This window comes from Micropterus salmoides, unplaced genomic scaffold, assembly GCF_014851395.1.
Source record: "Micropterus salmoides isolate LMB-PRFRI ecotype aquatic unplaced genomic scaffold, ASM1485139v1 Ms_hic_scaffold_9, whole genome shotgun sequence".
In the NCBI taxonomy this organism is placed as follows: Eukaryota; Metazoa; Chordata; class Actinopteri; order Centrarchiformes; family Centrarchidae; genus Micropterus; species Micropterus salmoides.
Window position 1 is genome coordinate 37,361,987 of NW_024044681.1, and position 15,988 is coordinate 37,377,974.

General features: G+C 41.5%; 1 protein-coding gene and 1 long non-coding RNA gene across 2 annotated transcripts in view; one reads left to right on the plus strand and one right to left on the minus strand.

The window, feature by feature from the left end:
* The window catches only part of riox2 (ribosomal oxygenase 2), a 36,906-nt gene that overhangs the window by 16,261 nt on the left and 4,657 nt on the right, over positions 1–15,988 (plus strand). Inside the window, exons 6-9 of the mRNA XM_038709331.1 lie at positions 5,113–5,215; positions 7,617–7,782; positions 7,890–7,978; positions 8,119–8,223. Coding sequence (XP_038565259.1) covers positions 5,113–5,215; positions 7,617–7,782; positions 7,890–7,978; positions 8,119–8,223 — 463 coding nt within the window. The remainder of the gene's footprint in view (positions 1–5,112; positions 5,216–7,616; positions 7,783–7,889; positions 7,979–8,118; positions 8,224–15,988) is intronic.
* Positions 2,440–15,988, minus strand: part of LOC119895919 — a 34,471-nt gene continuing 20,922 nt past the window's right edge. Inside the window, exons 2-3 of the long non-coding RNA XR_005443130.1 lie at positions 2,838–3,243; positions 2,440–2,684 (exon numbers count right to left, since the gene is read on the minus strand). This is a non-coding gene — a long non-coding RNA (uncharacterized LOC119895919). The remainder of the gene's footprint in view (positions 2,685–2,837; positions 3,244–15,988) is intronic.

Below are 15,988 nucleotides of genomic sequence, written 5' to 3' on the forward strand. Positions count from 1 at the left end.
GGCTACAGTGCTGAAAAGAAACCTATTTTCCTCTATTAATGACGAGTAGTACACTGCTCTAGCATTACGGAGGGCCTTCCTATAAGTTTTAAGACTATCTTGCCAAATTAAACGAGAATTTTCCACTTTGGTTTCCGCGATATTTGCTTTAATTTGCGAGTTTCAGTATTATACCATGGAGCTAACCGTCTTTGTTTTAGTATTTTCTTTTTTAGAGGGGCTACAGAGTCGAGTGTCATTCGCAGCGAGCCTGCAGCACTATCAACAAGATGATCGATTTGGGAGGGACTGAAACTAGCATAGGAGTCCTCCGTTACTTTGTGACTAGATAATGTATTTAGAGCTGATGGAATCGCATCCTTAAATTTAGCTACAGCACTATCAGACAGACATCTTGTATAGAAATTTTTGCCCAATGGCGAGTAGTTCAGCAATACAAACTCAAAAGTTATCAAACAGTGGTCGGACAAAGAGGGATTCTGTGGGAACACCACTAAATGTTCAATTTCAATACCATACACCAAAACAAGGTCGAGGGTGTGGTTAAAACAGTGAGTCGGTTCATGAACACTCTGAGAGAAGCCAATGGAATCTAACAGAGAGATAAACGCAGTACTAAAGCTGTCATTCTCAACATCCACATGAATATTAAAATCCCCTACAATAATAACTTTGTCCGTTTTAAGGACTAAAGTTGACAAAAACTCTGCAAATTCAGATAAGAATTCAGAATACGGGCCAGGTGCTCGGTACGCTATAACGAAGAGAATTGGTTGCAGTGATTTCCAACTTGGGTGCGAAAGACTAAGAACAAGGCCCAGCCAGGTTTCAGTAAGACAAAATAAATCAATATCATAATCTGATTAGTTCATTTACTAGTACACCTTTAGAAGAGAGAGATCTGATGTTTAAGAGTCCACATTTAACTCTCCTATTCGTTTGCACTATTGTTTTTATGCACAGCTCCTCTTCTGTTTACCTTTTTAAATAATTTCGATGGTCGGGGGACAGACACCGTCACTATAGGATTTTCACTAAGTAACTCCTGAAATGGAGGAGCAGAGAAGTGTGTTAGACTGCGACTCTGCGTAGGGTTTTGGGTGGGTAACTGCTGAAAAAGAAGGGCAGAGAAGTGTGTTAAACTGCGACTCTGCCTCCTGGTCTCAACTCTGGGTTGTCATGGATTTGGTCCACTAATAAACTTGGCCAGATTTCTAGAAATGAGAGCTGCTCCTTCCCAAGTGGGAGGGATGCCGTCTCTCCGGATCAGACCAGGTCTTCCCCAGAAAGTCTGCCAATGATCAACAAAGCCCACATCGTTTGCTGGACACCACCTCGACAACCAGCGGCGGAATGACGACATGCGGCTATACATGTCATCACTGGTCAGATTTGGCAGGGGTCCAGAGAAAACTACGGTGTCCGACATTGTTTTTGCATATGTACACACCGACTCAACATTAATTGATGACCTCCGATTGGCGTAACCGGGAGTCATAACCGCCGACGTGAATAACAATCTTACTGTATTTACGTTTATCCTTAGCCTGCAGTTTCAAATAAGACTCATTGTCGCCCGCTCTGGCTCCAGGGATGCACTTAACTATGGCCGCTGGCTTCGCTAACTTCACGTTTCTCAAAATGGAGCTGCCAATGATCAGAGTTGGTTTCTCAGCGGGTGTGTCGCTGAGTGGGGAAAATCTGTTAGAAACGTGAACAGGTTGATGGTGCCCCGTGGACTTTGAATGCTTATGACTATTCCTCCTTCGGACAGTCACCCAACCCCCCCCCCCTTTCCTGGCTGCACAGGAGATGCCGGGGGACGGCTACCACAGGCTAACTCAGGCCGTTCCGCACCGACTACCGGGGACTGGCTAGCTACAGTAGCTAAAGACTGATCTACCAAGGTGCGGAGCCGGACTCTTTGATGAGAACAGATCATGTAAAACATTTTACTGGTAATTCTTAAAACCTAAATCTTAAGAAGAAACAGAATGAATTGATGTAGCACTGCAGTTTGCTCATCTTACACTCCAAATGTGATGGCTGGACATCACTGGATGCCTGTAAAACATTACTGGGTCATTCACATCAAATATATTGGAAATAAAATCATAAATGTATGGCTCAATAATATGAAATACTATGTATGATCTCTTCATTTGTATTGTATCGCTTACCACTTCATCATCCAAGTTGATAATGTCATCATCACAGTGGGTCTATAACATTAAATATCAAGACTGATGACTTACAAAAAACAATAGCTCTAAACGGTGCTTTTTAGCAATTTTGGGTTAAGCTGACAGGGACACTGTTAACATCCAGTAGTTGCTGTGATATTTAAGAAATGACACAATGACGACACCAACCTGTACATCAAATAAGGAGAATGAACATCAATTTTACAGTTTCACATCAGCAAAGCCATACCTCAACCTTGACTTTAGACTGGATACATGTCTTGACATGGAGCTGCAGGGGCACATACTCCTGGCATGACACACACCGGGCATGGCCTGGAACTCCAGAGCTGTGAAGGGTAGGGGAGAAATGTCCAGTGTGTTCTGGATGGGCATAATGTATAAGACAGCCCTTGCCTCCACGGCTCTTTACAAGGCTGGCCCCTGTGTATCCATCCTCTTCAGGTGTCAACAAGTTGAGTTTCCATTGACCTGATCCTCCTGTTTAAGTTCAAATATTAAACAAATATTTATTTTCTGCCCCTTGTTGGAAGAATCATACTTTTCAAAAATGACAACTTTATAACAAACAAAAATTCAATAAATTTCCTTTGCTTGGAGACAAAAAGTCTACTTCAATCTCTTGCTTTTTACCCATGGCTTTGTGCAGCATCCAGGCACCCTCCAGTTCTGACATCTGCGGATATGTCTCAGAAAGAATGTGTGTAATCTATGAATTTAAAGCATGTAAGTAAGATTAGCAAATATATATCAAATCAATGAGCTTAAGACAAATCTGTACATTAGACTTATTGGCAGCATTCCAAGAATAAATGAAATGGTTTTGGTGGCTAAGATTGGGGCTACTGTTTTCACTGGATATGCTGTTTTAGTATAGGTTAACGATATTTTTGTTCAAATTTCAGTTCTTAATTCATTAAGTGTCATACAACATGCCTCATTATGGCCAGCATCCTCTGGGACAGTTACAGTCCTTCTTCCTAACCCAGCTTGTAGAAGCATTAGCTCATCAGATGGTTTGGGGGTTCTTTCTGTTGGGCTGTCCAGAAGAAAGAATTCGATTGGTGTTATGATGCCGGACCTTTTTTTGGACAATCGCGAAGGAATGCTCCGTACTTGTATAGCGCCTTTCTAGTCTTTTCGACCACTCAAAGTGCTTTTACACTACATCTGCATTCACCAGTCACACATTCATACACTGAGCCTAAGTGCTCAAACGGAAACTAACATTGCCCAAGGACACTTCGACACGCAGTCAGGGGGAGCCAGGGATTGAACCGCCGCCCTTCCGATTAACGGCCCATCCCGCTCTACCTCCTGAGCCACAGCCGCCCCGGACACAGCCGCACAGCCGAAGGAGGCCTACACTTCAAATTAATTTAAATCAACAGTCAAACAACTGTGCGAGGAACTGAAGAGGGCTGTTGTTGAAACATCTGAGATGCATCCTTTGAACAACATCCAAACCTGGCCCTATTCTGTTGAACTGCAGTCCCTGAAGGTGCCATTCCACGCACTGCATTGTGCTGTTGTGGTTCCTGGGATGTGTCCTGCCTGGATGCTACTTCCATAACGAATGCAATAAGTTGTTCCAAAAAGAGAATTTATATATTGTTAAATATATATAAGGAAAGCAACATAATGTAATCAAACCACACATGTTGTCTAGAGCTGGCAACCTAGTAAAGATGGTTACTCATGATACATACTGTTTGGTGTTGGATTATTCAATGTAGCTCTCAGTCTAGCCACCAAATCGAGGGCCATATTGAGCAAATTATCCTAGAGTATGGGGAGAAATAATGAAATGTAACTGAAACAAACACCACAACAAATTTACTACTTTAATGTAATAAAAATTTTAGAAAATGGTTCACCTCCTCTTTTGCGTCCGCCATTTTCTCTTGACATCTAACATATATGCAGGACAATGGGCTGGATCCACACAATACAATAAGGGACTATGTGAATATAAGTTACCAAACATTCAAAATAGTTGCATATTGTAACAGTATTTTACTGCACTGGATGTTAGCCTGCAAAATCCAATGCATTAAACCAACGTCAATAAGAATAGCAATTTGACGTGAAAAAATAATGTTATGATTCAGTAAGCCTAACGTTAGTTGTCTAAGATCCTGTTTAATACAGTGGGTTTTAAAATGAGTCATGGGTGTCACAAGTGTTGGCTAAGGAGTTAGCTACAGAACAGATAGGCTAGCTAACATTAACGTTACGTTACTTGTTGCTCAAAAATATGTAACGTTAATGTTAAATACCTTAACAAAACTTAGGCTACATCGTTCACAAATATGTACATTGATGGTAATTAATTTAATTATGATCTGCGCAGCATTTTGTATATTAGAAATATTAGAAAACTCATTCTAATTCATTGACTAACCCCACTGTTCTTCGGCGGTAAATTACCCCAACCCCGTGCTTCCTGGACCAAGAGTCAATCAAGGTACAAGGATATTTAATGGTTTGTGATTATGATGATTGACCAATCATGAGAGGGTCAGTGCCCTCCTTGGTTCCTGCCCCCAAATTGTCAAAAGTCACGTAGACTAGAGTGAGCAGAATCAGCTTGCTCGCAGGTGCCTGTACATCTCTCAGTTGTTGAATTTGTGCGCGAGTACTTCTATCATGACAGCTGAAGGTTCATTTTGCGCGTATGAAATAACACAATGTGCTCGTGATCAGTTACACACTGATTTGATTAGTGAGGGCCACCGTAGCGGCTTATGTACTTCCTCCTACAACCTGGATTGATCTGTACAGACGAGGACCAGCAGGTAGATGGCAGTGTGAAAATAAACTGGGAAATTGTTGGGTATTGTGCATGAGTGTCACATTATTTATCTGATACTCTCTCACCTGTCATCCCTACCTATCCTTTACTCAGGTCATGGGGAGATCTTCTTTTGGACATATTTCCCAGTTTGCTGTGTGACAAGAGCAGGACCCAGCTCAGCCTGAGAGAGGGCATGCCCAGAAGACTCTTACTGGTAAAGCTGTTTGGATTACTGATGCAACTAAAAATGATACTTTCCACATCACTATAAGTTGATTAATCTAACAATAATTTTTTTGATTAGTTGATTAATCTCGACTAATTTTGTGTATTCTAAAAAAAATGTTGCCTATTACTTGATTAACATACCAATTTATCCAAAATAAATATCAAAAACATGTCTAATTAATAAATCAATATTTTATTCAATCATCCAGATGAAGCACATTAGAATAATGACAATAGCAGCCTATCTTAAAATGAATCAAATTTCCAACATACATTAATTGGGGTACTTTACTTAAAGGAGCTATATGTAAGTTTTTGATATTAATAAATAAAATTTTCATTGCCTTATTGTCAGTGGGCTCAAAATTCACTTAGAAATGAAGCACATGCCTGTTTTTGTGTTTTAAAGATATCTATCAATAAAAGTCAGCATTTTAACAATTAATATTGCCAAAATATGGAAATTTGCCTGGTATATTTGAAAATGTTGTATGATAACTGTTGTATTTTAGTTTATTTTCATCAGATTTACAGTTACAATTGCATTCTAGGTGTATTAGAAGATATTCAGTTGCATTAAAAGCTAACTCAGGATGGTTTTGATGGTTTATTGCATCAAAATATAGCTTTTTTTTTACCAGGCGAGGCTAAAAATTTCAGATTTTTTTCTTTATTGCATCTCCATGTAATCTGTAAAAGTAAAATAAATATATTAATACACAATGGATTCATATTCCTTAGCTTCTGACTTTTCAAAGGAGACCAGAATTATGCATCTAGGCCAAATGGTTGAGTTATTCCTGATTCATTTTGGGTATGTAATTTTAGGCATTTTTTTCTGGAAAAAGGGGTCTGTTTTCATCAGCCTTGATGTGTAAAGGCAGGTGTCCTAAAACTTTTGGCAATATAGTGTATATGTAGACACCCAGTGTTGTATAGACAGAAAATATCTAATTTGAAACGCTAATCCTCCCTTTCCATGTCTTTTAGGTTAAATCCAGACATTTTTGAAAAAAATGAACGGGGGTTACGTACGGTAACCCGGAATCTATGAGTATAGGCGCAGCCTTCTAAGGCTATCGCTCTAGGGTTTACCCCTTCCGCGCGCTTGCGCGGCACTGAGAATTTTAGTCTATGCCCACCCACAGCGTGGACCTCTCCTACGTCCACACCTTGTATATATAGAACGGTGAGACCCAGCCATCGGCTCCCAAATGCCTTTTCTTCAGCACTGAGAACCAAGGTCCAGTGAGGCCTTCATCTTAGAGGGCTGCACAGGCGTCCTTCAGGTCGATGGAGTGTGTGCGCCAGGGAGACTGGCTCTCCTCCATCACCTGTTTCACTGTCACATGCGAAAAGGTCTCACCATAATCGCCCTGTTGAACAGTGACAGGTCCAGGTGAGAGACCTTCACACACAGTCAGAGGGGTCTGTTGGGTGTCCTCCCACCACACGAGGTAGCGTAGTCGCCCTCTGGGTCCCCTGTCGTACCGTAGCGAGGAGCCGCTCAGAGTTGGGAAGAGTGGAGCCATCCAACTCCTGCTCTTCCGTCAACAGCAGATCGAGTCCAGAGAGCGGGTCGGCCGCCACACCTACTCGTCCTGAATGGCAAGCTATCCGCCCGGCGGCGCTACTCTTCGGGAGGGAGAAGGGCGCAGAACGGGCAGTACGAATAGATAGTGAGCGATCGGCTGGCAGCGGGGACGGAGATCACCCAGCACGATGTAGCCCGTGTGGCAGACGCCGCGGCGACTTTCCCTGTTCTGGCCGGCTTGCTGGAAGAGATCGTTCTTCTTGTTTTACAGCTTGAAAATTTTTGCTCTTTAGACAAATCTTTTGCTCTTTAGACAGCTCAGTGCTGAAGAAAAATGGGAGCCGATGGCTGGGTCTCACCGTTGTGTGTGTGTGTGTATATATATATATATATAGAAGGTGCGGACGTACGAGAGACCCACGCTGTGGGTGGGCGTAGACAAAAATCCTCAGTGCCGCGCAGGCCCGCTGTGGTCTCCACCACAAAGCCCATGATACAATAGTGAAAACCCCATCCCAATGGGAAGCTTGCATGTCTTTTGGACTTGCCCTTGTGCCGAGGTTGGTGGAATGGAGCAGTTGATGTGATGTTTATGCAGATCAGGCAGCATGTTGTGATTTTGGGAGTCATTTTGCCTTAAAATTGTCCTTGCATTTGCTTAACAGCAAACAAGTATTTTAATGGCTTGAGTTGGTGGAGGCAGACATACAGACCTCTCCAAATCACTAAACACCTACCAGCACTGCAAGCTTCTCCTTCCCACCATGGGAAATTTTGTATTTATTCACATATTTGGACATAAGCATGCACGCTGACTGTCTGGATTTGTTGGCTTTGTTTTGTGGGTGTGTAGGGTAGCAGCGAAGGCCTGGACACCAGCAGGCGGCTGGCGGCTGGCCTCAGATCTCTGGCTGATGAAATGTTAACAGGGATGCCGGAAGTCCGCTCCACTCACATGAAGAGAGACTTCATCATGAACAGACTACCACCATACAGCCAGGAGAAGCTGCTTACCCCACGTGAGCTGATTAGTGGTCATCTGTGTTCAAACGTGTACAGGGGACGGTTTACTGTGTGCATATTATTTGAAATGTACATTGCCATTTTGTGTGTGTGTGTGTCACAGCTGGGAAGATGCCTGCCTTGGAGGATACGGTGTGTTTGAGGTTTAAAGACCATATTGTAATAACTGTGGAGCCCAGCCGAGAGATAACAGTAAGTCAACAAAGGCTGTCATTTTATGTTTTAGGCTTTTAAAATGAAACTCTGTGTCTAGTAGTGTGTTGCCTGTGTGAATGAATGGTGAGATATCCTGACCAACAAAAGATTGAGTTAGCTCTGTGTGTGTGTTTCAGGATGAGGCAGCAGTGATGGTAGTTTTTGTCTTACATTCTTTGAGGAACCAGAGGGAGAGCCACATGATGGGTGAAAATTGTGATGAAGATGTGGACATCTCCAGGGTAAGATGCTGACTCACTGAATCCTGTTCTACTGTCCTACTGAGCAGTGTTGCAGTGATTTTTCTTCTTCACTCTCTCACAAGGCTGGCACAGTGATATTGCCACATTAACATGCTGTTCCCTGACCGTGGATTATGACAAATCATCTTCCACTTTGGATTGCTCACTATACTCTTCATCCAGGTTCATGCAATCTATCATCCTGGATTCCCTCTCTCACACACACTTTCTCTACGCCTCCCACCCTTGTTGACCCCCTCATGTGATTACTTAGTCAATTTACATTTACTTATTTAGCTGACACTTTCTATCCAAAGTACAACTACTATATATGTCAAAATTCTGTAGCAACTAGGGATTAAGTATAGGGCTGCAGCTAACGATAATTTTAGTATTTGAAGCGTCTATAGTGTGGACATTATCATCTGAGGACTGCGGCTGTTACCTTATCTGTGGTCCGCTGGCAGAACACCAGGTGCTTTCTGATCAGATGCCATCGTGCTGTTGCCGAGGCAACATAAACTTCGTTTTACAGTGGACGGACGGTAACATTACAGAGTTGTTGTTTTCTTTAGCTTGAAATAATCCCATACTTTGGACACTTTCTTCTTCGTCCCTTGCTATTTTCTCTCTTCCTCCACTTTGCAAACAGCGCCATCATAATCACCTTGTGTTCACAGCGTAAGCGTGATGTACGACAGTTATAAATGGCCGTGTGAAACCGTGTCCTGTATAGTTATATAGATTAAACGAAGCATTGATGCAAAGAATTTGCGTTGATGCATTTTAGTAATCGATTTAATCAATGAATCGTTTCAGCCCTAGTTAACTGTCTTGCTCAGGTCTTATCCACTGCTCCATCGCTGCCCCAAAACTGCTTAACAGCTTTATCAGGGTCAAAAACAGATGACCAATTATCCAGTCATGGAAAACACCTGGAAAGCGAGAGAAAAAGTAAAATGTCCAGAAAAATTATTTTCATAATTATTATTTTATGTATGAATAATGAAAGTTGCGTTGTCCTCCAAAGGTAAATATTAGTCCCTTCTGGATGGCAACTGTGGTAGTATTTTATTAGGTTTTTAGATTAACCTATTCTTCTCAACTTGTTTTAAACGGTTGAATAATGTTAAATATGTTTGGTTCTATGGAAGATTTAATTGAATATTTGTAACCCACAGAAGACAATCCACAAATGTGTACTATGATTTTACAAATATTTCACTATTCACAAATGTGTATTTTTACATTCGTGTTGTGTAAAATCATATCCACAAAAATACAGAATGATGTGTACACACAAAACAGTTTTTACACATTTGCGGATCACTTCCTGTCAATTTGTGGGTCATGTTACATTTGTGAGTTCCTTTTAACACTTTTTTGGAATTTTGTCCAATGTGTACTGTGGAGATCTATAAATAGACATATACACAAATATCTCACTACCCAAAACATGTATTTTTACATTTGCCTTGTGTAAAATAATATCCACAAAAATACAGTGTGATATGCAAATATACACAATTTAATCTATACAAAGATCTTTTTATTTCACATACAAAGTGTTATTTGTGCATTTGTGGATCCATTTCTACACACAAAACTGTTTTTGCACATTTGCGGATCGCTTCCTGTCAATTTGCAGGTCACATGACATTTGTAACATCCTTTTTACACATTTGTGGAATTTTGTCCAGTCTGTCCCGCTGAGATGTGTAAACAGAGATCTGTTGGTTTAAGAGCAATTTACTAGCTACACCAGCGGGTGGCAACAGCAACATTCTCTCCCATGAATTGACAGGATATTCGCGGCACTAGCTAGCGTCATCCACATATGTAGAGACAACAAGTAAAAGGACTGTAGCCTTTTTTCAATCAGCAGCGGAAAAATAAAGTGGTTGCACCTTCCTGTCAGAGCTGATAAAGAAAGCTTTGTAAAAGTATATGATGTTGTGTACCAACAGTGTGGATTTGTGCATTTTATATCAAATAATTTGGAGACTCAAAAATCCCTTCCCTCTCTCTCTCTGAGAAAAAGGAGGGGGTAGAAAAGTTTTCCTCCCCTGGAGGTTGGCCTTTTGACATGCAAAAACTAGAGACATCGCCTGGGGTTTGGTAAGGGTCTGCAGAAACTCAATCAGACATGCATTGCTTAAGGACGCCGTAAAGGTGTCAATAGACACTTAGCAGGACAGCAAAAGAAGTGTCCAATGCCTCTCCCTCTAGGGTGCCTAAAGACATCAAAGTACCGGACGTTCTGATCCCTTTTCCCATAGAATGGCTGGACCATAAAACACCACTCCCTTCTATTCTTTAGCTGATTTGCAAATGTGATAAGCCAGGATTGCGAAAGGGGGACACTTAACAACTCCTACCTTCTTGAGCTAAAACAATGTTTCATTATAAACTGTTGTTCTGTTTAACCAATAATCTTTGCTAAGTTAGTAGTGGCGTTTGCCTCCATTTGAGTAGTTACGTTACCATGTTGTTGTTTAAAGAATCTAAATAAGTTAATTTTGCAGTGTTTTAATTATCAGCAAGGTTAATGACATTCCTTCATTTTATGTGTAACCATTGCTTTCTCCCAACACTTTCTGACACCTCCTTTAGAAATGACGAAGAAATGTCATCCTATACTCGATAAATTTTCCGACTTGAATTTAAGTTAAAAATGACCCAGCTCCTAAGAAGATTGTTTTAGGATTAATCAGAGCTATCCTCATGTAACCCGAGCTCCCCCCAAGTGGACAAAATAAGTATTACAGGCCATCGTCTGAAATGCCGTTAATGTATAAATATCACTCGGTATTTATCATGACCAATAATCTGATCCCATTCGTGTATCTTGCTTAAATTCTCTAAGAACGTGTAACCGCCAATATCCAGAAAGCTAGTTAAGTTCCTCTCATCTGTGATTCCTATGAAATACTAACCTTTTTAAGTTGAACTACTGACAATTGTTTTCCTTTTTATCAAGTGCTTAAAACTAAGAACGGTACAACCGTTTGACAATTGAGGTTTGATTGTGGGAAGATATTTCATTATAATACATGCCAATAGATTTTTTTGATTAAAAATTAATTAATCTAATTTAAAATAAATAACTAATTAATATGTCTAAAGAAAGACAGTCTCTCGGGAAACCGGAAACAAGCCCTCCCGCCGGAAACAAAGGACTGCCCTCTGGGAACCACGCCCCAACCAACAAAAGCGCGACTCACGCTGTCGTTCACTCTCTTGTTCTCTGCTTGTTCCTGACTCTCCAACTGCGCTTCGGCACACGCCCGGCGTGCCCCCTCTCCCGGCAACGCCCAAAGAGTTAGGCCCGGCGCAACAAAGCCCTTTGTTCATTTCAAGCTACACACGTGAAGTGCCGCGACCTCAGCTTTCCCTCTTTTCCTGCAACTGTGCGTTTTATTTTCTATGGTTTTGTTTTGTTAAAAGTTATCAGTCCGTTAAGTTACCCAAGTTTTAATTCAAGAACGACCAAGTTCTTTTCTCTTTAAGCTTGATTCGTCGAGCCAATCTCACTGAGGTCGGACCCTCCCACGTGGTCCCGCCAGCAGTAACAAAGGACGACCAAACCTTTGACCTGCGCCAGGGTTGGCCCCCACTGCAAGTTTTTTCAATAAGCCTACAAAAGACGGACCTCCGGAGCAATTCCCTGGCAGCAAAAGCGACTGGCCGACGGCTTGAAGCTGTCCTAACCGAGAACGCACGGACTCTGCCAGTGTGAGGCCGTTTTACCGGCAACCCAGCGGGGAGAAACACAAGCAGTCCAAAACCCTACATTCTGTGCTCCAGGAAGGCCAAACTGTTGTTGTGAACATCTTCTCGTGTGAACTTGATGTTACTGTCCACAGAGTTGATGTGTTCTGTGAAGGCTTGCACTTCCTGGCTTTTAATTTTGACCCAGGTGTCGTCCACATATCTGTACCAGATATGTGCCACTGGTACAGAACACATCAACTCTGTGGACAGTAATATCAAGTTCACATGAGAAGATGTTCACAACAACAGTTTGGCCTTCCTGGACTGCGCTGTACACATTGAAGAGGACAGGAGCCTGCAGATTGGTGTTTACAGAAAACCCACACACACAGACCAATACCTACTGTTCGATTCCCACCACCCACTGGAGCACAAGCTAGGGGTCATGAGAACACTGCACCACAGAGCGGAAAACATACCAACGAGTGCCCAAGCCAGAGAGAAGGAACAGAACCACCTGAAGGGGGCACTTACAGCCTGTGGATACCCTAAATGGACCTTTGTGAAAACAGCCACAAAATCCAAGAAGAACAAAACTACAGGGGAGGAGGAAAAGAAGGTCAAACGCAACAACATTGTGATTCCATACGTGTCTGGAGTATCAGAGAAACTCAGGAGGATTTTCAACAAACACAACATCCCTGTGTTTTTTAAACCCAAGAACACACGAAGACAGATGCTGGTCCACCCCAAAGACCGCACACCCAAACACAAGAAAAGCAATCTAGTGTATGCAGTCCAATGCAGTGAGGAATGTACAGACCTGTATATTGGGGAGACTAAACAACCACTACACAAACACATGGCTCAACACAGAAGGGCCAACTCCTCAGGTCAAGACTCTGCAGTCTACTTACATCTGAAGGACAGAGGACACTCGTTTGAGGACCACCAGGTGCACATTTTAGACAGAGAAGATGGATGGTTTGAAAGAGGCGTCAAGGAAGCCATCAACACCAGGGTTGAGAAGCCGTCATTGAACAGAGGAGAGGGTCTACGCCACCACTTATCCCCCACTTACAATGCTGTCCTTTCATCACTTCCCAGGAAACTCAACAAACGTAACCTATTGGCCTCAGGTGAAGATAGCAACGATGGTCATTCAGTCTTGGCCACCGGTAGTCTTAACGACTGTAACGACTGTCGTCACAGCAATAAGGCACACTAACGAACCAGCGGTATCGATGACCCTGGCAAAGGACCCCACTGAGGTTAAATAGCTGAGTTTCCCTGCCAGTCAGTCAGAACTGAAGAAGTCCTACGAAACGTCTTCCAGTATCTTCAACCAAGTCCAGTTGCCCTTGATTTTAACATTCGTTGGAAAACTATGACCTGGATGATTGAGAATCTTCATAGACTTAGTCCAGTATATTTAATCCTTGATACTCCTAGACAAATTTAACCCAGTTATCATCTAATTGCGTTCATTAGCTGCCCGTATGAGTCAAATACTCCCACAATAGAAACCCACATTCTCATTGTTTAGCCATATGATATGAGATTGACTGACTGATTTAAGATAATTGAGCGATTATTTGCTAACTGATCACTAGTGAATAATTGTATAATCATTAAAACGCTACCCAGAGTTCTGGAGCCTCTGGGTTAATTAACAACTTTGTGGTGCCCCGCAAAATGAGAGATTTATGGATTAATATTTTCTGAATATTAAATTCATTATTGGGTGTTAATTCTCATAAATTTATGAAAACAGTGTAGACATGCTAGAATGAAAAGCAGAGACGTTATGTATTATATAAATCCCACTTAGGAATACTGCATTTCAATAAAATTATAGTATGTTTTGATGTGAAATTATAACATACTTCATTCTGAAATTATTAAAGCGTTTTGTTTTTTATATATATTTATTGAGATTGTTCATTTTCGCCACAAAAAACGGTGAAATTAAATCAGTACAACCAGTTTCTCTTTCTCCTCACTTTAATGTCCAAAACAAAGGGAGATGAAACTTTGTGTAGGATATAGACATACTAACAGGACAAATCATGCAGTACAAAGTATATTTATTCAGTTTTTCTTTGCCTCTGTCGCCTAGTGTGCTTGCTCATGGTGGGAATTGTTTGGTTTCTGTAAATAGTATTCAGTTCAATTTTAATTATATAGCGTCAAATCACAACAACAGTTATCTCACATCGCTTTTCATAAAAGAGCAGGTCTAGACCGTACTCTATGATGTTATTTACAGAAGCCCAACAATTCCCACCAAGAGCAGCACTAGGCGACAGAGGCAAGGAAAAACTTCCTTTTAAGAGGCAGAATCCTCGAGCAGAACCATGGCTCAGGGTGGGCGGCCATCTGCCTGACCGGTTGGGGGTGAAGGAGAGAGAGAGAGAGAGGAAGAGGGAGGGAGGGAGGGACAGAGAGAAAGAGAGAGAGGAATGGAAGGAGAGAGGGGACGGAGGCAGCCTACACAATATACACACACAGAGGTACAGACAGTAAAGGTGATGTTGCTATAGACTAATGAAAAATGGTACAGATATTTACAGTAGTGTTAATGATAATAATTGTAATGTTAATGATTATAATATCAATAATAATTAAAGCTGCAAGCAGCGTTGGGCGGGCCCTCGCACTTGTAGCGCGTCCTGGTGTGAGCCGGCCGAATTGCATATTCTGGAGCTCTGCCGGTACAGCTGTGAATTTGCTACGCGGTTCCGACGCCGCATGAAGGTGTTATATGTCACTTCCTGTGTCCACTATGTGGAGCTACATAGCACTTGCCGCTATGAATATAAATCGGTATTGGTGTGTAGATGTCTGCGGGGTGGGAGAGTTATCAAGCACGTAAAGTTTGTTTCAGATGTGAGCATGTACACTGAACAATAATGTACCCAAACAATAAAATAAATTCCTTTTATATTTCCCTGCCTTGTTGTTTATGTGTACATACAGAGGAAGAATGTGAGAACAGCACACATTTCATCGTTACTGTGTGTTAGAGCATGGGAGAACAGTGGATACTTTTAATACAGCCCACACCCCTAATACTGTGTAACTATAACAAGTAGAGAACAGAAGAAAAAGATGTTCTTTCTTTACAACTGTCTGCATAGCTTATTCATATTGTGTAATGAATGAAAATAAATAGGCCTACTAGGCTCCTCTCTACTTTGACATTTAAGATTAGCTTGTTTGATCCACCTTCATACACATGTGACATTACTGTACAACTTGAGAAAGGTGAGTTGTTTTCTGCTCCAGCCTGCCTAAAAGAAAAGCGTTTTTGGGATTAAATGGACTTTATTAGCTGCTGCAGTGCAGGATGAACTCAGAATAGACCCATTTCTCACCTTATTATTCTAAATCATGCAACGAAGAAGAAGAAATGCATAATAAATCCTGGGACAAAATCTGTCCACAAATACTGTACAGCATGTAGTCTGATGAACAAGACTTGTGTTATAGCTGACTTGGGCAGTGAAATGTTTAATTTTTTTAATTCATGTGGTCATAGTTGTCCACAACTCAAATCAGAATATAAGAAGAAATGTTTTATACCACCTCAAGAAGGCTTCCTATCAGAAAGGTAGGAAGGTATTTCAAATGTACAACTGCAGTACTTAAATCTAAGTAAAGTAATTTCCCTGACATTTTTGTGTTACTTTACTTTTAATAGACACATGTAACAGGTTTTATACTTCCTGTGAGTATAATCCAATCAATCTTATTTTCATACTGTATATCCGATGTGTAATTTGATAAATTGTGTTGTATGTCGTGCTCGCATCTCAGAGAAGACTCTGACTGCAACATGCGTCTTTGTAAAGAGAGAAACGGACAGAAAAAGTCTCTAACTCTGCCTGTCAGCTCGCTCTGCTCCGTTAAAACTGAATTTACCATACAGAATTGAATACGAGTGCACTCCAGATTTAGCTGCAGCCAGCTGACCGTGTGCTTCTCTCTATACCGCAGTTCTGTGTCCATGCATGCAGCAAACTGAAAGCACTGTCTGTCGGAGCGTCTA